Genomic DNA, 26,548 nt, shown 5'->3' with positions numbered 1-26,548 from the left:
AGAATCCTTCCTATCCGTGTCCATTGTCATCCACACTAATAAATGTATCTACGAGTATGTTGGTCAATGAACTACTGTAACAGCAATTATTTACTTTCATTGCTCTTTTAAGTACGCTGTGGTTTGGTCAGTATGAATATCATATGTTGCCAATTTTATGTTATGGTAATCATTTTAGTGTCAAGGATCTTGAAATGTGTTTAATTTCTTGGAATGTAATGTTTTGCTTTCAACGGATGTTTTGAATACTGTATATCTTATTTCATCTATTATTAGTTAAAACTCGATTGTTCCAACACGAATACAAACCCTTGTTCTTTACAAGGAGTAACTCAGCGTAGCTGGGTGTTCACGCAAGGTGGCACCCAATCCCCCCTTCGCAAGGAATAGCGGGAGAGGTTTCCGATCAGCTTGCACACTCACTCACCTTTACCACTTTTGACCTGGCTGTCGGAAAGAGTGGACGTGTGTAGCTCCTTTGTTTGCGTTTAAGTGGCATATATAATTTTCTATCTTTTCCTTTTGAGGTAAGGTTGCACCGTTTTCCAGAGGAAGTAGCATGCGAACATGTCCTGGTACAGACGGCTGCCCTCGTGGTATCTTCAGTTTCCCTCCCAAGACTGATGCTCACCAGCTTTGTCCTTCGTGTAGAGGAGAATCCTGCACGAAGGCATCTCCACACAACGATTGTCTGGAGTGGCCATCCTCTCAGTGGGAGCATTTAGACTACTGGAGGAAGAAGTCTAGGAGAGATTCTTTGCCCCAGAGCTCTGCCTTAAAGGGCATGAAACCCAGATATTCTGCAGGAATCCTCCCCATTTTGCCTTTGACCAATCAGCCTCTTCTCGAGTTTGATCGGACAAGAGGGCTGTGCCTTTGACTCTGACTCTGGGTGAATTTTAGCCCTGGAGGACCCTGTTGCTAACCCCTGGAGAAACAATGGCGCCCTCCTTCCAAGGGAAGTCCTCCCTTGTTATTTTTTGTGAGCTCTGTCCTTCGTTAGGATTTTCTGGTTCTCCCTCGAAGGACAGATTGTTAGAAGTGTTGAACCGCAGCGCATAGCAGGGACCACCGCCTCCTGCTGAGATAGCCCTAGGCCTTTCCTCTTCCCGAGCTGCGTGTAGGGATCCCCTTCCCTCTGGCTCTGTGCCCTTCACTGCTTCTGCCTTCGCAGCTCCTCACCAACATGAGATCCTGCAGGTTGTTCCCACATGGGGTGAGCGAACGTTCTTCTCCCGCTCAGCACCAGGGTTTCCCCCAGCAGACACCCTTGTGTTCCCCATTGGTTTGACATGCTTGAGCTAACTCCTCCTCGAGCTTCTTGTAAGCGTGCTCGTGGCTATTCACCAGCTTGTTCTAGCTCTTTGGAGCGGATAGGGGATCTGGATGATCTCCTGCACCCCATTATACATTGACTGCGCAAAAGATCCCACCGAAATGCCTCGCTTACCATCAGCAGTTCACATTGAAGTGGGCCAGCCCTTGCAGGAAATTCCCTGGATGAGTGGGGGCAGGCTAGTTACCGTTCTCTTTTCTCCTTTCCCCCCTGCTCCCTAAGCTAGGCTCAGACTCTTTGTCAAACGTTTACCTGGAGGGCATGGGCATGTGCGAGCAAGCGATCTTTTTGCCAAAAGGGACTATAGACCATCTTACAATTAGAACTACTGTATGTTTTAATAATCATTAGTGTTGATGGCTAATAACTAGCGGGAAACCAGGTTATGCAGTACTCTTCTACCTTACTATAACCAGTCATACTGTATAATATGTGGTGTGCCTTCATCTTAGGCAGTTCCTTCCTATCTTTCTAATCGGAGGGCTTAGTTTTTAATAAAAATACTTAGACTGAAAACTTCACATAAGAGAGTCTGTTTCCTGGAAGGGAACATTCGAAACTTATGCCAGTTTTGCCGATTAGAGACGAAGTACTACAAATGTTTTCGTCTTTCATGAACGAATGCTTATCAGTGTTCTCCAACCTAGTTCCAGACACAACTAATAATTCAGGCTACGCCCGTATGTTCGTGCGGCCCTCTGGTCTGTGTTATTGGGCCGTAGATGTAATTATGATTACATTACCTGTCCAACAATAGATTGAAGATATGTCTCAGTCTTACCTTTCGGAAGTAGTTGTGTGCGATCGGTTGTTACCTAACAGTCTCTTACTCAGAAGTGATCGCTAAGGAGATTTGCTGTTATAATAACTTCCACTAAGCATTACTGGCTACCCTGGTTTACCAATCTGTAACACACTTACTCGGTCAACTCCCACTGGATTGGTAGCAATTGGAGGACAGAATTCTTCCCCCCTCTTCATAGCAAGTGCGTGCAACTGTTGCACATCTTGACATCAGCTTGAGATGTCACTTGCAACGCAATCTCTAGGCCCCTTGGGAGGAACCGAGGAGAATTGAATTTTTGCTTGAGAGTCAAGGTCGTTTGTTCCACTCAGTGGAACTTTGTAGCTCTAAAGGGGGAAACAACAGTCACAATCCCAGGGTATTTTTTACCACTCTACTGGGTATTAGGTTGACGAGGTAGTCCAGAGTCCTTACCATTTTCCGATGATCAAATTGGGAAAATCTTTCCTCATGGGTTCACTGGTGTCTCAAGTCCAAGTGGAATCAAGTAAGCAATTCCCTGGACACCCTTGTTCAGCTAAGGTCAGAGGAACTGACGGACCTCAGATGGTGGGTGGCAAACGAGGACCTCTGCAAAGAGGTCGATCTTCTCGTCCCCGTCTGGAACTGATGCTCTTTTCGGATGCATCAAAAAAAAGGGTGGGGGCCCCATGTGCTACACCACACCATCTCTGGCCTTTGGTCCAAATCAGAAAGGTACCATCATATAAGTCTCATAGAGATGGGGTCATCCTTCCTTGCCCTCCAACAGTTCCACCTGTTCTTGGAAGGGCACTCCGTGGTCCCGACAAGCGACAACAACCACTGTAGTAGCTTACATAACAAGCAAGGCGGTATCATTTTGCAGCCCCTGTGCCATCTAGCAGTAGAGATACTCAGATAGGGGTAAGACTACTTGGTGGCCCGTGTCTGCTCGATTCATTCCGAGTAAAAGTTATGTGCTTGCAAACAATTTTAGGAGAGCAACTCGGATAGTGGGCTCTGAGGGATTTTTGAATCATCTTGTAGTTAACAAAGTTCTGACTTTGGTCAGTACCCTACTGTGGACCTGTTTTCGACGCCCCTGAAATTCAGGCTCCAGCTCTACTGCTCCCCAGTCCTGTGCCCCCAGGTTCTATGGCAAGATGCATACTAACAACGGTGGGACATCATTGATGTTTACGCATTTCTCCGCCCCCATCTGTCTGATGAGAAAGGCCCTCAACCAAGTAAGAATACTGTATGCGAGAACTTATCAATGTCTGATTGCTCCGCTATATGGCATCATACAAAGTGGTTCTGGGACCTCCTAGCAGCACTTCTGATGGAACTTTCTCCACGACACGATCTACTCACCACATTCCAACAGCTTGCACAAAGTCGTAGCTTCGCTTTGACTTCATGCCTTGGAGACTGTTCAGCATTGCCTCACTCAGAGAGGCTTTTTGCAACAAGTTGCGGAAAGGATGTCGGAACTCCCCAGATACTTTTCAGCGTCATTCTACCAGGCTGAGTGGTCTGTTTTTTGTGGTTGGTGTCATGGAAGGGGTATCACTCCCCTCGTTGCCTCTACAGGGTATTTCAATTGTAGCAGAGTTCCTTGTATATCTCCGGGAAGATCTGTTTCGGCAGTCAAAGGCTACCGCTCAGCCTGAGTCTCGTCTTTAAACTGAAGGGAGTAGATATTTTCTCCTCGGAACTTCTCTCTCCTCATACGAAGTTATGAGATTGCTTGTCGCCATTCGGAAGGTAGACCTCCTACTTAGAACATGGTTCAAGTCCTTCAGTCTCTGAAGGGAGCTCCCTACAAACTATTACGCCGGGTAACAGATTGCCACCTTACTCTGAAGACTGTGTTCCTACTCACTTTGGCCTCGGCCAAGAGAGTCTGTGAACTGCATGTTCTATCATAGGACATCTCCCATTCCAGGGGATGGGGAAGAGGTAATTCTCATCTTTGTTCCTGATCAAAAAGGCTCAAAATCCTGGGGTAGCGGGTCCTAAATTTTGGGAGCTTCAGGATCGAAAGTCTTCGTTTCGTAACTGAAGACCCAGACCAACTGGAACTTTGCCTGGTAAGGAGTCTGAGGGGTTACCTGAAAATAACAGCAGCAGCTCGCCCCGTGCGTCTGTGCTCTGTCAGCACAGGAAGGTCAAGAGGAGGGTCACAAAGAACACCATCATGTCGTGGATATGCAAGCTCTCTGACCTTGCACTTGATCCTGACCCTCCACCACCACGACCCAAAGCTCATGATGTTAGGGGCATTTTGATGTCCCTGGTGCTCAAAAAGAACTACTCTGTGGCGCAAGTATTGCAAGCAGCCGTGTGCAAGCGGCAGATGACCTTCACTGCCCACTTCCTGCAAGACATAACCCACAGGAGCATGGAAACATTTTCCATTGGTCCTGTGGTTACTGCAGAACAAGTGGTCTAAACATCTCAAGCTCCTTGATGGACAAGTAGCAGAAGGTTGAGAGCTGAGGTTACCCAGGTTAGTCTGGGGTTAATGAGTTAGAATTACTCACTTTCTTTCCTACACCTTCCCCTCCCTTGGGGAATCGGCACCATATAGTACTCGGCACAGCCGACCTCACCTCTGCAGGTAAGATCTATTTCCCTTGTGTAACCTAGTACTGTATAGAAATTATACTTGTTCCGTAACCGAAATACAAACCACGCCATTTACATTGGGTTTACCTTTTAGCGTAGCTGAAATGGCGTGCCATTAGAATTTAAAGAGGGTGTATTACCCCCGCGCTAGTTAGCAGGGGGGTAGGGGAGTGGTAGCTAACTACCCCTCCCCCCCTCACACACCGGTGAACTGCTTCACTTTCACTTTTGGCTCGGACATGGACAGACGTCTCTGTCTTTGTCCTCGCTTGGCAGCAATTGTTTGTTTTGTCTTTACTTAATCACTTACTTTTCTTTTACTCAATATATATGTAAACATTTTTTCGTGTATATGTATATATTTGAGTATAGAAATCAGTAAGTTTCCTTTTCAGAGTTTGTGCTTGTGTGTGTAGTGTACGATATCTCCGTGGAGCCCTCGGCAGTTAGGCCACCATGGTGTAATTTCATGGGTCGCGATCGAGTTTGACTTCGGTCTTTCTCTCTCTTGAGGTCGTTCACCCTTTTACTACGTTATTTTTACTACGCCTTTGTAGCTTCCTTCCCGTGTGGGGGGGTTGCTACGCCGTACATTTTGTCTCAATTAGTTTATGAATCTAATTGTATTTGTTGATTTTTCAGCTTTGTAGAACGATTCCTTTCGGGGTTTTCGTTCTTTCTTTAGTGTTCATTCATTTTTAAATTACATAATTACATAGTTACATAATTATAATTGTTATAATTCTGTGTTGGTTACAGCTCTCCTTCCGTGAGTGTAAGTGGTTGTGGGGGCACGTGCCTGTTGTGTAATTCTTGTGTTCCTTTCCCTCGGGATTCCTCTTCGGAGCCTTCCCGGGGGAATGAATGTTAACTAATGATTTTTGTTTTATTTTTCACAGTTACCGATCTAGTTCGTTTCTGTAATGTGACAACGGAGTGAGCTGTCTTGTTGAGGCCTGGGGATTCGGCTGTTGCTGCCTCCCCTATAGATCTTCGTCAGGGGCGTGTCTCCTTCTCCTGGAAGTACTCCTGTGACGATTGACAGCTCTCCAGTTCATTTTAGAACACTTAGGAGGCTCGCCTCCTTGGGTGGGTAACTTTCCTTCCAAGGGAAGTTTTTCCTGTCCAGGCTTGAGTTTTTCCCCTTTGGGGGTTTCTTCTCTTGCCTTTTTTTTTTTTTTTTCCGTGCGACTATGCTCTTGGTGTTGAGCGGTCGCACCTGCAGTTACGCTCAAGGGGCTGGGCAACTGCAGGAGCCCCTCTTCGGAGGATTGCTCCTTTTAGGTCACTGGCTGACTCGTCTCTTCTACGAAGTGTTTCTCTTTCGTTCGCGAGAGAGTACTCTCATAGAGACTCCTCTTCGGAGGACTCTTCTGCTGTTGTTGCTGTTGGCCGCCTTCGCCGTAAGGCTCACCGTCCGCTATGTCGTAAGGGCCTCCCATCCTCCGTATGCAGCCTACAACTCCTTCTTCTTGATCTTCCGCCCCTGGTGCAGATGGACAGCAGTCTGACCTCGTCTTCCGACGGGCAACGGTCTTCCCGACGGATAACGGTCTTCCGACAGACATCAGTCTCCCGACGGATAGACAACGGTCTTCCGACGGACATCAGTCTCCCGACGGACAGAAAACGGTCTTCCGACGGACATCAGTCTCCCGACGGACAACGATCCCTTCGGGGCAAAGGGTTGCCTCCCACGGGGGTTCTTCCCTTGCGTGTCAGGGGTCCCCTGCGTGCCCTTCTGCAGTGTTCTCTCCTGCTCATCAGCGCTTTCCTGATCGTTAGCGCTCTCCTGTTCGTCAGCTCTTTCCTGATGATCGTCTCTGCTGTTCCTGTTGGTTCCTGTTACGCGCCCTGTGCGCCCACGTTCTCGCGATCTAGAACTTCGGTTCAGGTCTTGGACAAGGACTCTTCTACGCACAGGATTCCACGCGTTGCCTTCTGCTCGCCAGCGATCACCAGCTCGCCAGCGACCACAGACGCGTCAACGTTCGCCTGCTCGTCAGCGATCTCCTACACGTCAACGATCGCCATCGATCTGCCAGGCGTGTCAGTTCCTCTGGACACCATCAGTAGCGATCTAGCGCTCGCCTGCTGTGGACCACGATCTCCGGTAGCTAAGTCTTGCCGTAGATCTTCCTCCTGCTCGCCAGCGCTCACCTTTACTTCTGTCCTTCTGTGCGCCAGCTTTCTTCAATCGCCAGCGCACATCTGCGCGCCCTTTTCTGCCACGCACCAATGGGCGCCAACGGTTTTTTCTGACCGTCTAGGATCGCCTGATTAACAGCTTGCTTCAGCGCTCACCTTCCTGATGCACCTGCGCGCCTTCTGTTAGCGCGATGCGCGCTAACCATCACTAGTCTAGCGCGCTAGCGGTTTTTTAACGCACCACCGCTCGCCAACGCGCCTTCACTCGCCTACGGGCCATCGCTCGTCAACGCGCCATCGCCCGCCTACGTGCCATCGGTCTCCCGACCGCCTGCGCGTCCACACGCCCGCGCGCCTACGCTCATGCGCGACCACGCACATGCGCTGCAATGTTCGCCCGCGCGCGAACCAACGGTATTTCATTGCGCGGACCAACGGTGTTCCGTCGCGCGGACCGACAGTGTTCCGTCGCGCGGACCGACAGTGTTCCGTCGCGCGGACCGACAGTGTTCCGTCGCGCGGACCGACAGTGTTCCGTCGCGTGAACCGACGGTGTTCCATCGCGCGAACGTCGGCTTGATTCCTGCAGTAGCCATTGCTCGCCTACGGGTCATCTCTCGCCCTCCTTCTGCGCTCCTTCGCGCACTTTCGTTTGCGCTCCTGCGTGCCCGCGCATTGGCGCTTCCACATTCGGCCACGCGCAAACCATTGATTTACCATCGCGCGAGCGCCAGGGCGATGGCGATTGCGACCGCGATTCCCGTCGGGGTTTCGCAACATGGCCAGCCTGGCGAGTCTTCTGGGGCGTATTTCCAGAACACGGTCCTCACCCCGTAAACGCAGAGCATGGCACATGCAAGACCAGGAAGAATCTTCAGGGAGGTCTGAGCAACATTCTTCTTTCCAGAACCTGGGTTAGCCCTTCCCCGTCATTCCCTGGAAGGGTTTTGCCAGGGAGCTTTCCGTTCGAGATTTCTCCGTCGGCCAAGGGGTGACTGGTTTACCCCTTCCTCTTCTCCATCTCGTGAAAGGGGCTTACCAGGTCCTTTCCCTCCTCGGTTGCGACCCGAGGTTTTGTACAAGGGAGCTCCAGGAAGATCATTGGTACTTTCCTCCTCTCGGGCTCAAGCACCTTGGCGTTTCGTCGCCAAGTTTCGAACTTGCGGGCAAGCTCGATGTTGGACCATCTGGATCTGGACGCAATGACCGAGGGCTTCCTCTCGGGTGTCTCATCCGTGGATGTCGACAAACTCAGACACCCTTCCATCCTTGGGAAGAGCTTGTTTGTGCCCAAGGACAGACACATAGACAGCGGTTGTGCGGAGGAAGTCGACTTCCGTTTTCACTCCTCCAAGGCGCTTTCTTCCAGACCCTGCAGGCCTCCAGCGCCTCTTTCTTTCAGCCTCGTCGGCCTAAGTTATCGGACCTGCTACGGCAACTAAGACAAGGTGTCCAATTGCAGTCCCCTCCTGTCAGGAACAGGTAGCACGGGAGGCTCTCCCGGGGGGGGGGGGGGGGCATAATCCTAGAGGGAGCGGCAGAGTTCACGAACTCTAGGATTGGCAACCTCCCCTTGCAGGTCTCACGCTGGGAGGATGCCTAAGGTTACTCATCAGGATAACAGCTTCCCGATGCCGATTCCTGCACGATCTCCGTGATCAGCCAAGGATATAGCGCCTGCCGTCTCTGTCAGCGATTTCAGTGTCACTGAACCTCTATGCCATGGGGTCGGCAAGAGTTTTGCCCGTTTGGGCAGAATGATCCATGCCTTAGAAGGTCCTCCATAGGATCGTCGACGGCTTTACCCCCCGGCTTCTTCAGTCGATCCTTTCTCGTAGGAAAGCATCTGAGACGGGAATTCCGTAGTCGACCTCTCAGCTCTGATCAAGTTTGTCGAACAAACTTCGTCCAGCGTGGAACAGCAGAATCGATCAGACTGGTAACGAGGCGGCAGGAGTCCTTAGGCCCTGGATCGGAAGGACGGGTACTTTCAGTTTCCATTCCATCCATCTTCCAGGAAGCTCTTGGAATTCAGCCTAGACTACAGGTGTTCCTGCTTAAGATGCGGTGTGGCGATCCCGCTGTGGCATTGCAGGTTTTTCCCCAGAGAACTCTCCCTGCTTTCCTCATGGCCGCTCAGGAGCAGGCTTCCGCCTCCTTCGCCTTTTGGAGGTCTGGTCAACTCCGGTAGGCTCGGGTTCGACCTTCTTCAACGCCGGGACAAGCTTCCGGATGCTTACCATCAGTGAGGGATCATGGTAATTTGCTAGGAGCCTTCTCTACTTCTGCCTCAACATCTGGAGTATCTAGCCATGATGTTGAGTCAACGGCCTTACCACGTTGGAAACCCCGCTTCTCGTCCGTCCAGCGAGGTTAAGCAACGTCGTGTCTGGTCGGTACTTGGATGGGTGACCGCCTGGGGACGCCAGATGCTGTTGCCTCCTCCGAGCCTTCCCTTCAGTTGACTGTGGCAAGGCTGAGGAGAGTCGCAGTACCTGTTCTCAGTCAAGCAGAGCTTTCAGCCCTACCTTGGAACGTTTCCTAGGTCTCTTTTCCTCATTGACCCGTCTAAAGTCCCGAACGGTCGCCTCAGGATAAGTTCCCTGTGGGGCGGCCCAAGTTCCGGTGGTTTCAAAGCAACGATTAACCGGACTTTCTGGCCCCTATGGGACCAGCGGAACGATTAGACCTGCAATGGGTGTTGACCTATGGAACCTCTTGATGGGAGTGGATGTTCTCGTCCTTTCCCCACATTTTTTATGCTGTTCTCGGACTCGTCAAGGAAAAGGGGGGTGGGGGGGGCATGTTCCGGTTCAGGCCTATGGTCAGGACCTGAAGGATACCTCTCCATCATTCAGGCAGGCTTAGGGGCCGTAGTCTGGCCCCTCAACAGATCCTACAGCTCCTGCCGAGTCGCTCCGTGCGCGACGACTTCATGGTACTGGCGTATTCCAACCAGCAAGGGACGCATTTTCATACCTTCGCATCTTGCAGTAGAGATACTGAAATGATTTGAGATCCTATCAATACCACTATCGGCTCGCTCATTCCGGGCAGAGGAATATTCTCTCCGACTATTTGAGCAGAGCCTCGTAGATAGCGTGTACCTGGGGGTCTTTGGCCTTTAGTAACCAGCAAGTCCTGGCCTGGGGGACCTGATCGCGACAGCTTGGAACTTCAAGCTTCCGCTGTTCTTCCCCCCAGTCTCAGACCCCAAAACTCTTTGGCAAGATGCATTCCGGTGATGGTGGGACAACATCGACGCCTGCGTCTTCCCTCCTTTGTTGTCTGTTGAGAATGGGTCTCAACAAGACCAGGTTGTCTGTCAACCTTTCAATGGCCCTGAGAGCTCCACTGGGACTATACGCAGAACGGTTTCCGGACCCTCTGCTTCCCCTGACGGAACTCCCAGGAGAGCTTCTCCCACAGCACAGGCTACTCAAACAACCACACTGCAACATCTTTCACGAGCCGGGGCATCGCTTCGGCTTCCCGCCTGGAGACACTACGCCGCCTCCTCAAGAAGAGACAACCCGCTACAGTCGCGGGGCGGAGGTCGCGTCATCTGCGATAGTCATCCGCAGGGGTCTACCAGGCGAAGTGGAGAGTCTTCTGTGGTTGTTGTCGTGGGAGATATACCTCTTCCCTTGAGGCCTCTTCTCCAGCAATAACGAACTTATTGCTTTTCGGCGGGAGGGAACTCCTTTCCGCTCTCGGCAGTGAAGCCTGTCGCTCAGCCTTTCCCTGGCCTTCAGGCTGAAAGGAATAAACATTTTCCTTCCCGCTGGACCTTTCCACGCTCATGCGAAGCTGCGAACGTCCCCCCCCCCCAGTCGAAGTGAGACCTCCAACATGGAGCATAGTTCGGACTTTTTAGTCCCTTAAGAGATCTTCTCAAGACCCATTACGTCAGGCCTCTGATCGTATTCCGTCTTGGGGCTCCTGCTCACTCTGGCCGCGGTCAGTGTGTAAGCAATCTTCTTGGTCTCGTACGACTCCGCCCTTTCTAAGGAATGGGGGAAGGCAACATTCAGGTTCGCTCCCGAGTTGTTGGCTAGACTCAGAATCTTGGGGTCCCGGCCCTTCGGTCCAATTCCTTCAAGATTTCGAGTCACCATTCTGTATCAGATGACCCAAAACCTTCTCCTTCTTGCCAGTAAAGGAATCGAGGGGTTATCTTTGGGAACAGCTGCAGTTTGTCCTCACGTGCAGCCGGGTTGGGAGCACAAGAAGGACACGGGGGAGAGTCACCAGTATACCTCTTCAGCTCGGACTCAAGGACATTCATCTCGACCTGAATCCAGACCCTCCCCCGTCACGTCGCCCTACAGCACGATGTCGGATACATCGCAACGTCCCTCGCCTTCGAGTAATACTACTCTGTGACGCAGGTGCTACAAGCTGGAGTCTGGAAGCGTCTAATGACCTTCGCAGCCCGCTTCCTACAGGACGTGACCCACAGGAGTATCGATACGTTTCTATCGCTCTGTGGTGGCTACACAACAGCTGGTCTAACCTCAGGCTCCATTTTGGACAGGTAGCAGATGGTTGAGGGCATTGTTATCAGGTTTTAGTCTGCATGAACGAAAGAAGTATGTCTGGCCCTTACTTCTTTCTTTATCATCCCCTCTACTGGGAAGCAGCATCCTAGTCTTTGCATAGCTGATCTCAAACCTCTGCAGGTAAACCATGCTTCCTTGTGTTCCGAGTATTGAGTCAATACTGTCGCGTCCCCCATACCCTGACGAGGTGGTATTGGGAACGTCCTAACCCAGAGTTCCTTCTGGAACTCCAGGTCAACTGCCTAGGACGGGTCACACTTCTTCCTTCACACACAAGTTTATGTAGGCCACACGGTTCCTTGCGGAGCAAGGAACTTGTGAGGTGCAGGGACTCCTTTTCTCGAGTGCGACTCACTCGGATTCTGAGTTCCCGGGTAAAGCCAAAGCCAGTATGGCTGGGGACTTTCCACCCTTCCTAAGAGGTAATCACCCAATGTAAATAGCGTGGTTTGTATTTCGGTTACGGAACAAATGACAAATTCGGAGATAATTTGTATTTTTCCTAACCATACAAACCTTAGCTATTTACATATATTTGCCCGCCAGCCCTGTCCCCCAAGACAAGTCCTACCTCTAAGTGAAAGTGAAGCAGTTCACCGGTGTGTGAGGGGGGGAGGGGTAGCTAGCTACCACTCCCCTACCCCCCTGCTAACTAGCGCGGGGGTAATACACCCTTGTTAAATTCTAATGGCTCGCCATTTCAGCTACGCTAAAAGGTAAACCCAATGTAAATAGCTAAGGTTTGTATGGTTAGGAAAAATACAAATTATCTCCGAATTTGTCATTTTTGTGTCCCCAATACTTCTAGCAAGTGGGCTTTGGGTAAGGTCTAAGTACTCTCAGATTCCTATGATTCTGAGAACCCATACCTAGACCAGCCACAGTGTTAGTATCACAAACACACAGCTTGCGCAGGCTGCTGCACGACAGTTTTAGCGAGGTGCAGGGTTCCTAACGACCGTAGGGAGAGAATCCCGGGTCAAATACCAAGAGCCAGTTGGCACGGACTTCCTCCCTCCTAAGAGGTAAGTCATCCTCTATAAATAGCGAGGGTTTGTGTAGAGTGACGGAACAAATGATAAATTTGGAAGTAATTTGTATTTTTCCTAATGATGCAAACCTGCAGCTATTTATACAAATTTGTCTGCCAGCCCTGTCCCCCAATAAAGTCCTGCCTGCAAGCAGTGTGGGTGCTCGGCCCAGGTGTGTGAGCAAGCCGGTAGCCAGCTCCCCACCCCTCCTGCTAACTATCATATGGCTCGTCTTTCAGCTACACCGAAAGTAATATCCCTTATGAATAGCTCTAGGATTGTATCATTAGGTAAAATACCAATTACTCCCAAATTTGTCATATTTTGTCATTTAAGATATTTAAATTATACATATTGAATTTTAGATTTTTTTGTAACTAATTTTGATACTACATAGAATATTGGTTTAAGAATTACACTGTTGAGCAACTATGGAATTCACTGTTTGACAGAGTATTTTTCTGCAGAAACAAGTTTTTAAATTTTTATCTGAGTATACCTGTTTGCTATATGACCATTCACATTATTCTTAGGTGTTCACTTAACCCCTGGTTGGCTGTGAATGGTCATTGTTTGGTTTTAGCTTTTCCACAATGTGGTTCTTTTCCTATCACAGACTTGGTGTTTGTAGCCTTTTGCTCTTCCGACTAGGGTTTCAGCTTGGTTTGTGATGCTAATATTGCTCAATTAGTATTTGACACTTAAGAGGTACCTTTCTTTGATTAATAATTATGGATGTTTTATTTCATTCGTAGCCATTATGAAGTATAATAAATGAATTGATAATGTAAAAGGAAAATTATGATTTGTATTTGTCAAATGTTTAATACATCAAATTAATTTTCAGGTTGATTATTTGACGACAGTAGATAACGAAGGTGATTCTTCTGATTCTGAGTATGAAGATATTGAGGATGATGATGATGATGAACTTCTGGTATGGGAGGAGGGTGATGAGGACGCAGAAGAGGAGGAGATCAAAGAAGGAAATACAAAACAGAAGGTGAAACCAAAAGTTAATGGTGTTGCACATGATTTGCATGAGTCCAGTCGAGAAATTGAATCAGATGAGAGTGAATCTGAGGAAGAAGAGGATGATGGTGTCGATAGCCTTGCTGAAGACTCTGATGAAGAGGAAAGTAAAAATGAAGAGAATTCTCAAGAAAAGGAAATATCACATGATAAGGACAGTGGAATTGATGCTGATAGCCAGCCCAGTACAAGCAGGTCTTCAATTATACCTGATGAATACGAGTATGATTCGTCTGATGAAGAGGACCTTAGAAATACTATTGGTAACATACCTATGAACTGGTATGATGACTATCCTCATCTTGGTTATAATTTAGATGGCAAACCTATTCTTAAACCAGAACAAGGGGATGCTTTGGATAAATTCCTTGACAAACTAGAGAATCCAGATTTTAATCGTACTGTATTTGACAAACTAACTGGTCAAGAAGTTCGACTAAGTGATGATGATCTCGATATAGTCAAGCGCATCATGGGCCGCAGAGTGCCTGACAAAAACTTTGATATGTATCCCAAGTTTCAAGATCTATTTTCACATGAAGTTATGGATATGCCTATATCAGGGCGGCCAGAGCATAAAAGATCATTTATTCCTTCACGAAGCGAAGCTGCCTATGTTGCCCGAAGAGCGGTACTAATTAGGAGAGGACTTATCAAGTATAATAAGGACAAGAAAGAGAAGAAAGATAAATTCCATTATGACTTGTGGCATGATGAAGGTACCAAATTAAGAGGTGTATACAATCATATGCAAGCACCAAAAAGGAAATTACCAGGTAAGAAGTGATGTTTATTACCTGTATTTTGTTCTTAAAAAAAGACTTTGGCAGCTTGAGAACAATATGTCACTATGGCATCTATTGAAGTATTCATATCACTTAATTTAGTTAATGATTCTATGCTAAAGTATTTTCTTATTTGTATTTTCTTTTAATGCTATCTTAATCTAATTTCATTATTTAATTTTGAGTTGCATGTCAAAGTATTTTGCTTGTACTTTAGAGTTAATGTAATACAGCACTATGGTGTAAATGACTTGTTCCTGCACAAATACAAACCCTTGTCCTTTAATACGAGAAAAGAGTTCACCGAAGCTGGAATCTTCAATTAAAATTTATAATGAGATGTAAGTAGTTACTGGCAGGTAGTGGGAAGCTCCCTCCCCCACCACCCCACTGAGTAGCCACTCTGACTTTGGACGCCAGGTAGCACAGATGTATTCTCGCCGCTAACAAACTTGCCTTTTTTCACTTTCTTTGACTATGACTGATTATTTTGTGCTCAGTAAATGGAGAAACCACATGCTGGCATGGGGACCTGCCCAGGGGTTTCTGGCTGTAGTTGTGGAACTTCGGTGGATCCCCATTCTTTGTACCCCCTTGCAGGGGTCATAACTGTGTGCATTCATCACCCTATGAGGAATGTAGGGAGTGCCATCCTCCCAGGAGCTGGGGTATGATAAGAAGTCCAAGTAAGATTCTTCACTTTCAAGTTCTTCCTCGAAGGCTAAAGAATCTGCTAGACCTTTTGCCTTTCTCCTACTGGTACTTTGGTTCTGAGCTTTCTCTGTTTTCCTCCTCCTGAAGAAATGTAGAAGAAGTATGACAGCAGTGATTTAACTTTATGACAAGCCCAGAGTAAGACTGCATTACTGCTTACCCTAAAGAAGCAGGTATTCTGTCTCATCGGGGTAGCTAGAAACCATCTTCACAGGTAAGTGCTGCTAAGAACGCTGTAGCCTTCTTTAGACATTGAGGGCATTGTGTTGTTGGAAAGACATTTGCAAGCCCTTGTAACATCAAGTGCTATGTCTTCTCCACCTGTTCTGTCTTCCCCTGCCACCCCTGCCAAAGAAGTACTTGTTCCGTAACTGGCATACAAACCTACGCTATTTATTTAGGGGTATTACTTTCTGTGAAGCTGAAATGACGAGCCATTAAAATTTAGCGAGGGTTAACTACCCATACCGCTAGTTAACGGGGCTACGGGGGGTTAGCTTGCTACCGCTCACACACCGGTGATTTAGCTTACTTTACTTTTGGCTCGGATGGAGACCAGTTGTAACCGCTCTTCCTCCTCGCCTATTTTGGACTGCCATTAATTTTTGTCTTTTAACTTGACTTTGTGGGGTATTTTGACGGTGGATCTGTTCGCAACGTCCCTGAACTTCAGGCTCATGTTATACTGCTCCCCAGTCCTGGACCCCAAGTTTCTCTGGCAAGATGCATTCCAGCAATGGTGGGACAACATCTACTTTTATGCCTTTTCCCCATTCTGTCCAATGAGAAGAGTACTCAGCAAGGACAGAACAATGGTCAACCTCTCAATGACCTCATAACTCTTCCATGGCATCACGCAGAATGGTTTCCAGACCCTTTGCAACTCCTGTCGGAACTTTCGAGAGAACATCCACGACACAATCTACTCAGACAACCACATGCCAACATTTTCTACAAAAGAGTAGCTTTGCTATGTCTTCACGCCTGGAGACTATTCAGCATCTCCTCACTCAAAAAGGATTTTCACAACAAGTTGCAAAGAGGATATCGGAATATCTGTGAAGATTGACAGCATCAGTCTACCAGGTAAAGTGGAACGTCTTCAGTGGTTGGGTTAAAGGTTTAAAGGTCGCTTGTGAATGGCAGAGGCAAGGGACAGTGACGTTACTCTAGCAATCAGGACAATGCCCTAGAGACTGACTATATATTTTATGATCAGCGCCCAAGCCTCCTCTCCACCCAAGCTAGAACCAGGGAGGGCCAGGCAGTGGCTGCTGATGACTCAGCAGATAGACCTATAGGCTCCCCCAAACCACCCAACCTTAGCTCACAAGGATGGTAAGGTTGCAGACACTAATGGCACTAACGAGACTGAGCGGGACTCGAACTCCCGTCTGGCAAACACCAGACAGACGTAGAAAGGGTACCTCTCCTTGATGCCACTATTATTATTATTATTATTATTATTATTATTATTATCTTCATTATCATTATTATTACTAGCCAAGCTACAACCCTAGTTGGAAAAGCAAGATGCTATAAGCCTAAGGGCTCCAACAGGGAAAAATAGCCCATTGAGGAAAGGAAATAAGAAAATAAATAAACCATATTAGAAAAAATTAACAATAAAATATTTCAAAAACTGTAACATCAAAACATATGTCATATATAAACTATAAAAAGTCTTACGTCAGGCTGTTCAACATGAAAACATTTGCTGCAAGTTTGAACTTTAGAAGTTCTATTGACTCAACCAACTGATTAGGAAGATCATTCCACAGCTTGGTCACAGCTGGAATAAAACTTCTACCACACTGTAGTATGGAGTCTCATGATTGAGAAGGCCAAACTATTTGAATTAACTGGATGCCTAGTATTACAAACAGGGTGGAACTGCCCCGGAAGATCTGAATGTAAAGGATGGTCAGAATTATGAAAAATCTTATGCAATATGCATAGTGAACTAATTGAATGATGGTGAAAAAGGTTAATATCTAGATCAGGAATAAGAAATTTAATAGACCGTAAGTTCCTGTCCAACAAATTAAGATGAGAATCAGCAGCTGAAGACCAGACAGGAAAACAATCCTCAAAACAAGGTAGAAAGAAGGAATTAAAACACTTCTTCAGAATAGATTGATCACCGGAAATCTTAAAAGACTTACTCAGTAAGCCAATTTTTTTGTGCAATTGAAGAAGACACAGACCTAAAGTGTTTCTCAAAAGTAAATGTGCTCTCGAGAAAAACACTTAAAATTTTAAAAAAGTCATGCAAAGTTAAAGAAACATCAATGCTGAGATCCGGATGTTGAGGAGCCACTGCTGATAGCTGAGTTCTTTGGGTATTTGCGGGAGGAAATGCGCCTTTCAGTGAAATGCTATTGCTCAGCCTTGAGTCTCCTTTAAACTGAAAGGAGTGGACATTTCCTCATTGCTGGAACTTTCCCTCATAGGGAGTTACGAACTTGCCTGTCCTCAGTCTGAAGTAAGACCTCCTCCTTGGAACATGGTTCAGGTTCCTTGGTCCCTAAAGAGGCCTCCCTACGAACCATTACGCCAGGCAACAGATAGCTACCTTACATGGAAGACGGTGCTCTTACTCGTCTTGGCTTCGGCTAAACAAGTCAACGAGCTGCATGATTTCTTGTATGACATCGCCCGTTCATGGGTTGGGAAGAGAGTTAAGTTTCTGCTTCGTCCCCGAGTTTGTTGCCAAGACTCAGAATCCGAGGGTTTCGCATCTTAGATTCGATTTCTCCCGGAAAACGAGGGCCCGCTCTGTAACCGACAACCCAGTTCATTTGTTAATACGTCCAGAAAGAAGTTTAAGGCGCTACCCCGAGTGCCCTCGCCCTTTGTAAGCACGAGTAGAAGTAAGAGGAGGATCAAGAAATACTCCATTCCTGCTTGGATTCACAGTGTTAATGACCATGCTCTTAATCCATGTCCTTCAACACGTCAACCCAGAGCCCACAATATCAGGGTCATGGGTACGTCCCTGGGCTTCAAAAGGAACTACTGTGATGCAGGTTCTGCAAGCGGACGTGTGGAAACTTCAAGTGACTTTCGCCGCTAATTACCTGTAAGACGTTACCCACAGGAGACTCGATACCTTCTCTATCGGTCCTGTGGTGGCTGCACAAGAGCTGGTTTAGCACATCAATCTCCTTACTGAACAAGTAGCAGAGGGTTGAGGGCATTGGTTACTTGGTGCTAGTCTGAGTGAATGAAAGAAATGTCGGGCTCTTTTCCTTTCTTCATCCTCCCCTCTCTTGGGGAAATCGGCATCCTGGGTCCTTTGCACAAGCTGGCCTCAACCACTGCAGGTAAACCATTGCTCCCTTGTGTAACCTAGTATTGTCCCAATAATGTTGCGTCCCCATACCCTAGTGAGGTGGTATTGTGAATGTTTGGGTCAACTCAGTTATTTCCTACACTCGGAATAACTTATACCTTGACAGTCACATTCCTAGTAACTCAACACAGAGCTTGTGTAGGCCGCAGACCATGCTTAGTGAGGTGTTAGGTTCTTCTTATTTGTGCACTAACATACACAATATGTAAACCCCGGATAAGGCCAGATTGTCAGGGACATACACTTTCCTAATGGGTGAGTCTACCCCCTTTAAATAGTGTTGTTTGTATTCCAGTTATGGAACAAATGACAAATTTGGAAGTAATTTATATTTTTCTTAACGATACAAATTTCTAACTATTTATGCATACTTGCCCGCCAACCCTGTCCCCCGTCAAAGTCCTACCTCCAAGCAAAGTGAAGTAGTCACAGGTGTGTGGGTAAGAGGGGTAGCTAGCTACCCTCTACCCCCGCTGATTAGCGTAATGGATAGTTAACCTTCGCTAAATTCTAATGGCTCGTCCTTTCAGCGAATACCCCTATAAATATCTAAGGTTTGTATTGTTAGGAATAATACAAATTACTTCCAAATGTCATTTTTTTTTACACAACAATGAAACTGGGAATATAGATACACAACAGAGCTCTTTTGAAGAAATATATAAAGAAAAAAGGGCAAAATGATTAGCTGGCTGCAACACTAGGACAATTTGGATATAGACGGAGGATGGAATGTTTGAACTTGTTTGATATACAAACTTGACGACTAAGGGGACAGTTAATAGAGGCATTCAAAATTCGTAAAGGAATAACAAATGTTGATTACACAAATTTATTTTCGCTTAGCACAAATTAGGATAAAGCGGATAGGGTTAGGAGCAAAGTAGTGAGGGTGAGAACGGGTATAAGAAAGGAGTTAGCAGCTAGAGTGGATGTGAATGTGTTGAGGTGGTTTGGCCATGTTGAGAGAATGGAAAATAGCTGTCTGTTAAAGAAGGTGATGAATGCAAGAGTTGATGGGAGAAGTACAAGAGGAAGGCCAAGGTTTGGGTGGATGGATGGAGTGAAGAAAGCTCTGGGTGATAGGAGGATAGATGTGAGAGAGGCAAGAGAGCGTGCTAGAAATAGGAATGAATGGCGAGCGATTGTGACGCAGTTCCGGTAGGCCCTGCTGCTTCCTCCGGTTCTTGGATGACTGCGGAGGTAGCAGCAGTAAGGGATTCAGCGTTATGAAGCTTCATCTGTGGTGGATAACGGGGGAGGGTGGGCTGTGGCACCCTATCAGTACCAGCTGAACTCGGTTGAGTCCCTTGTCAGGCTTGGAGGAACGTAGAGAGGAGAGGTCCCCTTTTTTGTTTCATTTGTTTGATATTGGCTACCCCCCAAAATTGGGGGAAATGCCTTGGTATATGTATGTATGTATGTACAAATTAGACCAGTGGTAACGGATACAAACTAGAATTAAAAAGATACAACACAATTCTTTACATACAAAGTAGCAAATACCTGAATAGACTTCCATCTGATATAGTAAACAGTAACATGGTAAACGAGTTCAAGAATAAGTTAAAAAAGATCATAAAAACTCTCTAAACACTCAAACCAAATCACTCTACCCAAGAGTAAATGGAGTCTCTCCAATGGACTAAAAAGTCATTGAGACACCCAAAATCCTTGTAATTCCTTCCCACTGACTCATGGTATCAAGAGTAGGGATAATATCAACTTGAAAACTCATATGAAGGGTATCTGACATGGGGAATCTAGGCTTCTTACCACTTAGTGCTAGAAGGTTCCCTTCTTTCATTAAATGCACGTATCTATTGACACGAAAGAAAATGGGAAAATTTGTAAATTCTTAAAAATTTTAAGGGTAAGTGTAGTTTAAACTGAACTTCCTGAGAAGAAGCAATATGACCAACAAGTGAGTATAGAAATATGAAATTTATTAAAGATCTTTTATTGCATCTTACATGGTGCACTGTAGGCTTTACTTTGGGGTTTTGCAGCGTCCCTTGGGCCGTAGCCTACACACATTTTTTTTTATGTTAAGATTATCTCTATTCTTGTTTCAGTTCTTTCACACCATTTCCATCGGTTATTTCATAATGCAAATGTGTTTTACTTCAGTTTCAACCATAGATCTTTGTACTCCATCTCATTTACTTTTAGAATCTCTGGTCTTGCTGTCTAACCATTTATCTCCCTCTCTTCACCATCTGGATACAGCACTGTATTGATTAACCTAGGGATTGCTGTGCCATTTCGTGAAACCAAACAGATTTTTAAAAAATTATGAACTGAATTTTCTTAATATTGATTTTTATAAATTTAAGTAAAGTTAAATATGAATTAGGTTTCAGGGCAACAGATGTACATTTGAAAAATACTGATTTTTTAGCTTTATCCATATTGTTTGTTTCAGGCCATGGTGAGTCTTATCATCCACCTCCAGAATTCCTTCCAACCCATCACAAGCTGTTAAGGGAAAGAACATTTAGCTGTCTTCGTCATGTTCCTGGTTACAAAAGATACATTCAAGTAGGTAGATTTTGTTAATGGTAGACAATTTGTTGCTTTTGCTTAGTAATATATTAAGGAAGGTTTATTTTCAACCAGTTAGATTTGAACCAATAATATGTAACAATTTTTGTTAACCTGGATGCAGTTTCCTAATTAACCATTTTATTAGTACTGCCTATCAAGTTATTCTAATTCTTTATTTGTTCTACAGGAACAGTGGGACAGATGTCTCAACCTTTATTTGGCTCCTCGTCGTAGAACTATGAAAATTCAAGCTAGTTCTACTGTAAGTACTTATCTACTTAATTTTTTATTCTTCAACTAATGGTTCTCTTCATGTGTGGCTAATTGATGTGAAACTACCATCGTGCATTCTTGAAATGGTATTGTACAAGCCCTATACAATATATTTATGAAATATATTTACCTTCAATATGTATTGAAGAAATTGAATTAATAAAAAAATCCTGTACAAAAAATACTGAATAATGAAACGAGCTATAATTCTTGCAGTAACACACACACACAAACACTCTCTCTCTCTCTTGTGGAAAAATTAAGAAATTAGAAAGCTTACATCCATCATTCATTTGGTTTTCTTTTTTTTTCTAATTTGTGTCATCATAATTTTTTTGTAGGTTTTCATTTATACAGTTTCTTTTAATAGCGTGAAGAGCTATTGAAATGAATATTTTTAAGATTCTAAAATCCAGAACGTATGAGTTTGCTGGATAATTTGTTGTTGTTATTATTACCTCCGCCAACAAAGTTGGAAGGAGGTTATGTTTTACCCCCTGTTTTTTGTGTGTGTTTGTGAACAGCGTACTGGCCACAATTTTAATTGTAGAGTAATGAAACTTGGAGGGATTAACTGTTATGTAGAAAGCTGGAAATGATTAAATTTTGAAAGGTCAAGGTCAAGCAAAATGTCCAATTCACTTGAACAACCATAAGTTTGGACATCGTTGTCGCAGAGACTTCAAACATGGTTGATATTTGAGTGTATGAAAATCCACGCCAATGCATGTTAAGATCAAAGGTCAAGTTGAGTCCAAGGTCAAGGTCAAGCAAATGGTCAAATTCCGGTCATCAATTCTACGGCCACAATTTTAATCGTAAGATAATGGAACTTGCTAGGATTTTAAACTGTTGTGTAAAGAGCTGGACATGATTAATTTTGGAAGGTCTAAAGTTAAGGTCACGGACAACCTAAATGTCCAAAATCAGTCAAAAAGGTCAAGAAATAAGCTGCCCTGCCGGAGGTCTGCGTTCTACTGAGGGCCTCTCTAGTAGTTATTATTATTATTATCATCATCATCATCATCATCATCATCATCCTAACTACAACCCCAATTGGAAGAGCAGAATGCTACTAGTCCAAGGGCCCTAATATGAAAAGATGATATACAGTATTAAGATCAGTAACAACATTTAGATAATTTATATATATACTGCTTAGTAAACTAGGAAATGAGACTTATGTCAAGCTGTTCTACAGGAAAGCATTTGCAACAAGGTTGAACTTCTGATGCTCTACCTATTTGACTACAAGATTAATAAGACCTTTTTGCATTCTGGTCCCATGTTGAATATAACTTGTAGAATACTGTGTAGTATTGACCTTTATGAGGGGGAAGGCAAGACTACTAGAATTAACTGCTTACCAAGCACTACTTACTGGATGGTACACAATCTGGAAAAATCTGAATGCAAAGGAGGATCAGAATTATGAAAAATCATGTGCTATTTGCTCAAAAAACTAATTGATTGATGGTGCTAGAGATCAATATCCAGATCATGGATAAGGAGTTTCCTAGACAGCGGGTTTTTCTCCAACAAATTAAGAATGTTTTGTCCATCAAATTAAGATGATAGTCAGTAGCTGAAGACCAGAGAGAGGAACAATATTCAAAGAGGACTTAGTTCATATAACTTGTTTTTGAAGTAGCCCTCTCTCTTCCCGCTAACAGAGGTGGAGGCGACATTGAAATGGAGGAAGGATACTCGAGACTATCCTGCATCGTGTGGTGTTTTTTTGATAGCCTCAACCTTCTATGTCGGGTCAAAGAAAAGCAGCTGCTCAACTGTCCCAGCCCCAAAAACCAGCTCAGAGAGGCGGGTACTGGCCTCGACAATCTATCGTCAAGAACTCTTCAATGCAGTCTTTTGCCTCCTGCCAGAACCAGGGTCGCAGTAGGGCCAGAGGCAAAAGCAGAGGACAACGTCTTCATTAGCAGGGTTGTTCCCCCCACTTCACCACTAGTGGGTGTATGCTTCAGGCTAACTGGAGGAGATGGTTTTTCCACGGTGCGGAGAGATGAACGCTACAGGCCCTTTTGATCTGGTTACCTCCTCCCGTTCATCAATTTTTCCCCATCCTCTGATTTCGCAGAGGAAGAGGAAAACGTCTCGTGAGAGAGGGCATTCCCCCACCTCACCACCAGTGGGCGATGCTTTCAGGCCAGCTAGAAGAGGTGGTGATTCCATGGTGTAGAGAGATGGACGGTGGAGACCTTTGATCCTGTTACCTCCTCCCGTTCGTCAGGTCTTCCTCCTCTCTGATTCTGAGACCAGCAACATCATCATCTTATTGCCAGGGGTTGGCAGAAGCTCTTGCCCTGCAACCGGAAGATCATGCCATGCTGGAGAGGGCACCCATAAGGAGGTTGATTACAATTCTCCAGGCTTCTTCAGTAGACTTTCTTATAAGGAAGGCGTTTGGAGGCTGGAGACCAATCGGCGACCTCTCAGCTCTGAATGAGTTCATCCGGCAGACACCATCCATGATAGACCATAGCCACGGTCACACAAGCGATCAGGCCTCATTACTTTATGGTCATCTTGGATTTGAAGGATGCATACTTCCAAATCTCTATCCACTCCTCCAAAAAATACCCTTGAGTAGTTGTAGCCATAAAGGTGTTACAATTCTAGGTCCTTTGATTCGGCCTGTTATTGGCGCCCCAAGTTCTCACAAGGAACTCTTATCCTCGTGGGGGTATGCCAATAGAATTCGCCTGCTCTGCTGTCTAGGTGATTGGCAGATCCTAGCTGAGTCGAAGGATGACCTCCTCCTAGACCAGGGGTGGGGAACCTATTTCGTATTGAGGGCTTTTTGGTCATTCATGATTGTTCTGAGGGCCACAGAAAATTACGAATAGTCATGAGTCAAATGAAAGATAAGTCTCAATATTTTTAAGGCTTCTTTTTGTTTTTGTTGCATACAATAACTAGAAAAGTACTCGGAGAGAGCAGACCTCCACCACGGCAGCTTATTTCTCAAAACCAGCGTGCCTTTCCCAGAATCAAATAATTATTTCCAGCTGTTTACATAACAGTTTAAAATCCCTGCAAGTTTCATTACTTTACGCTTAGAATTGTGGCCGTATGGTTGATGACCGAAATTTGACCTTTTCCTTGACCTTGGACTTGACCTTGACCTTCAATCTTTACAGCTCTTTACATAAAGGTTTAAAATCCATTCAAGTTTCTTAACTTTATGATTAAAATTGTGGCCGTATGGTTGATGACCAGAATTTGACCTTTGGCCTAACCTTGGCCTTGGGCTTGACCTTGACCTTCAACCTTAACATGTATTAATTGGTGTAGTTTTTCATACACTCAAATATGAACGAAGCTTGAAGTCTTTGTGATGATGTCCAAACTTATGGCTAATTACGTGAATTGAACATTTTGCTTGATCATAGTATGACCTTGGCCTTTGACATTGACCTTCCAAAATTTAATACTTTCCAGTTTTTTACGCAACAGTTAATCACTGCAAGTTTCATTACTGAACGATTAAAATTGTGACCAGGAAGCTGTTCACAACACACACACACAAACAGGGGGTAAAACCTAGCCTCATTCCAACTTTGTTGGCGGAGGTAATAAACCATGAATGCGTGATGTAAAATTGCAGTATTTTATTTTAGAGGCCTAAATAATTTTGCATAAATAGTAAATGAAAACAAAAATACTGCTGCTTCATGGTGAATTGTTTGCATTCTTAGCATATCTATCAAATGTGATCACATTTTATTCTGATTTGTTGCCCTGAGAACGTCTACAAATGGAACTCACTTGGTTAATGTGATGGCTGAAACTTTTCTTTGGCAAGACATGTAAGGTCAGGTGGTGGGGATAATGTTTAAACCCGCAACTGGTTACCAAGATATGTATCAAGTGAGTCATGGCTGCAAATGATTCTTTGCTAAAGCAATATATAGATGCATATTTCATCGCATGCCTCCTCATAGATGGAAAAATATCTGCCTTTATATACCGTCCATAAAAGACTGTAAACGAGATTTGTGAACTTGACTTTCAATTCATCATCACTTTGCAGCTGAATTAATTTGAGTTGTAGGTCAGAAGGGATATCTGCTGGATCCACAGTAAATGGTGTAGCAAAGATGTTTAGCTCTTGTTTTTTACTGTTAACATCCCTGAACTTTTCACTAAAGGCCTCAATTAATTTTGCACAATCATCAGCATACTTGGATGTTGAACAAGGATGTTTTACTTGTTTTCATGTTGTATTTTCCACGGTTTTAATTTGACTTTAATTTGGCTTCACACATGAAAGCAGTGAACTAAGAAACTGGGAAACCTGGGTCCCCTATACACCCACCCTCTGAAAATTATCTACCGTATAAACTTATAAAGCTCTTGAATTTTCATTTTATAAGTTTAGTCTGGCTATGCCACAATTGATAATTTTAAATAGATTTTATTTAAATTTTTCCACTCTGGTAGGCTTAAATGTTCTCTCACGGGCCAGACCAAAGAGTTTACCTGTATATGGCTCGAGGGTCTGATGGAAAGGCCTTGGGGGCCGGATTTAGCCCGTGGGTCATAAGTTCACCACCCCTGTCGTAGACAGTTCTATGGTTTTGGCCGAGACCTGTGGGTCGGGATGAATCGAGAGAATTCTGTCCTAACCCCCACTCAAGACTTGTGTATCTCAGGATGGATATAGATACAGTGCAAGGAAAAGTATTCTCGTCACAGGAAAGGATTTCTCGTATGCGATAGGTAGCTCTCCCCTTCCTGCAGCAGTCCCTTCTTCCAGCATGCCAGTGGCAGTAACCTTTGGGGCACATGACATCGTTAGAACAGTTAGTTCCAGGTGACACATCTCGTCTTTGATAGGAAGCTTTCCCCAGCAGTTCTTTCTTCCAGCACGCCAGTGTCAGAAACTTAACGTTGTTAGTACGGCGTGTTCTCAGACAGATCTTGTCTTTGATTTCTGCAGTGAGAACTACAAAGATACTGGTCACATCATATGAACATTTTGCTCCATCCAGTACAGAAAGGGGAGGAGTCCAGAAAGGATCTTGGCTAGAAGAAACAAACCTCCTGAAAGGGGGCCATTTCTCGATACCTCCTCTGGAATTTGTCCTCTTTGCAGATGCATCCAGAGAAGGGTGGGGAGCTCACCTTGGTCAGTATATGGTGTCAAGTACATGGATCGATCAAGATCGTCACAAAAAATAAAAAATCTAGAGTTTAGAGCTGCCACTTTAGCTCCCCATGAATTTTACACTCTTGGACAGGACACTCGGTGTTGATGGCAACAGTGAGGGTTCTCAAGTGGGCAGAGATCAACTTGATTACCCTGTAGGCATGTTTCTTCCTGGGCTGAAACGAACCTAGTAGCTGA

General features: G+C 45.3%; 1 protein-coding gene and 1 pseudogene across 1 annotated transcript in view; both read left to right on the top strand.

The window, feature by feature from the left end:
* Window positions 1-26,548, top strand: part of LOC137642700 (ribosome biogenesis protein bop1) — a 97,930-nt gene that overhangs the window by 3,462 nt on the left and 67,920 nt on the right. The window contains exons 2-4 of the mRNA XM_068375491.1: window positions 13,322-14,282; window positions 20,786-20,901; window positions 21,095-21,169. Coding sequence (XP_068231592.1) covers window positions 13,322-14,282; window positions 20,786-20,901; window positions 21,095-21,169 — 1,152 coding nt within the window. The remainder of the gene's footprint in view (window positions 1-13,321; window positions 14,283-20,785; window positions 20,902-21,094; window positions 21,170-26,548) is intronic.
* Window positions 9,204-9,322, top strand: LOC137643402 (5S ribosomal RNA; annotated as a pseudogene).

The sequence above is a fragment of the Palaemon carinicauda genome, chromosome 6 (genome assembly GCF_036898095.1).
Source record: "Palaemon carinicauda isolate YSFRI2023 chromosome 6, ASM3689809v2, whole genome shotgun sequence".
NCBI classification, from domain to species: domain Eukaryota; kingdom Metazoa; phylum Arthropoda; class Malacostraca; order Decapoda; family Palaemonidae; genus Palaemon; species Palaemon carinicauda.
The sequence above is the reverse complement of the archived record's forward strand: the minus strand, read 5'-3'. Positions and strand labels throughout refer to the sequence as shown.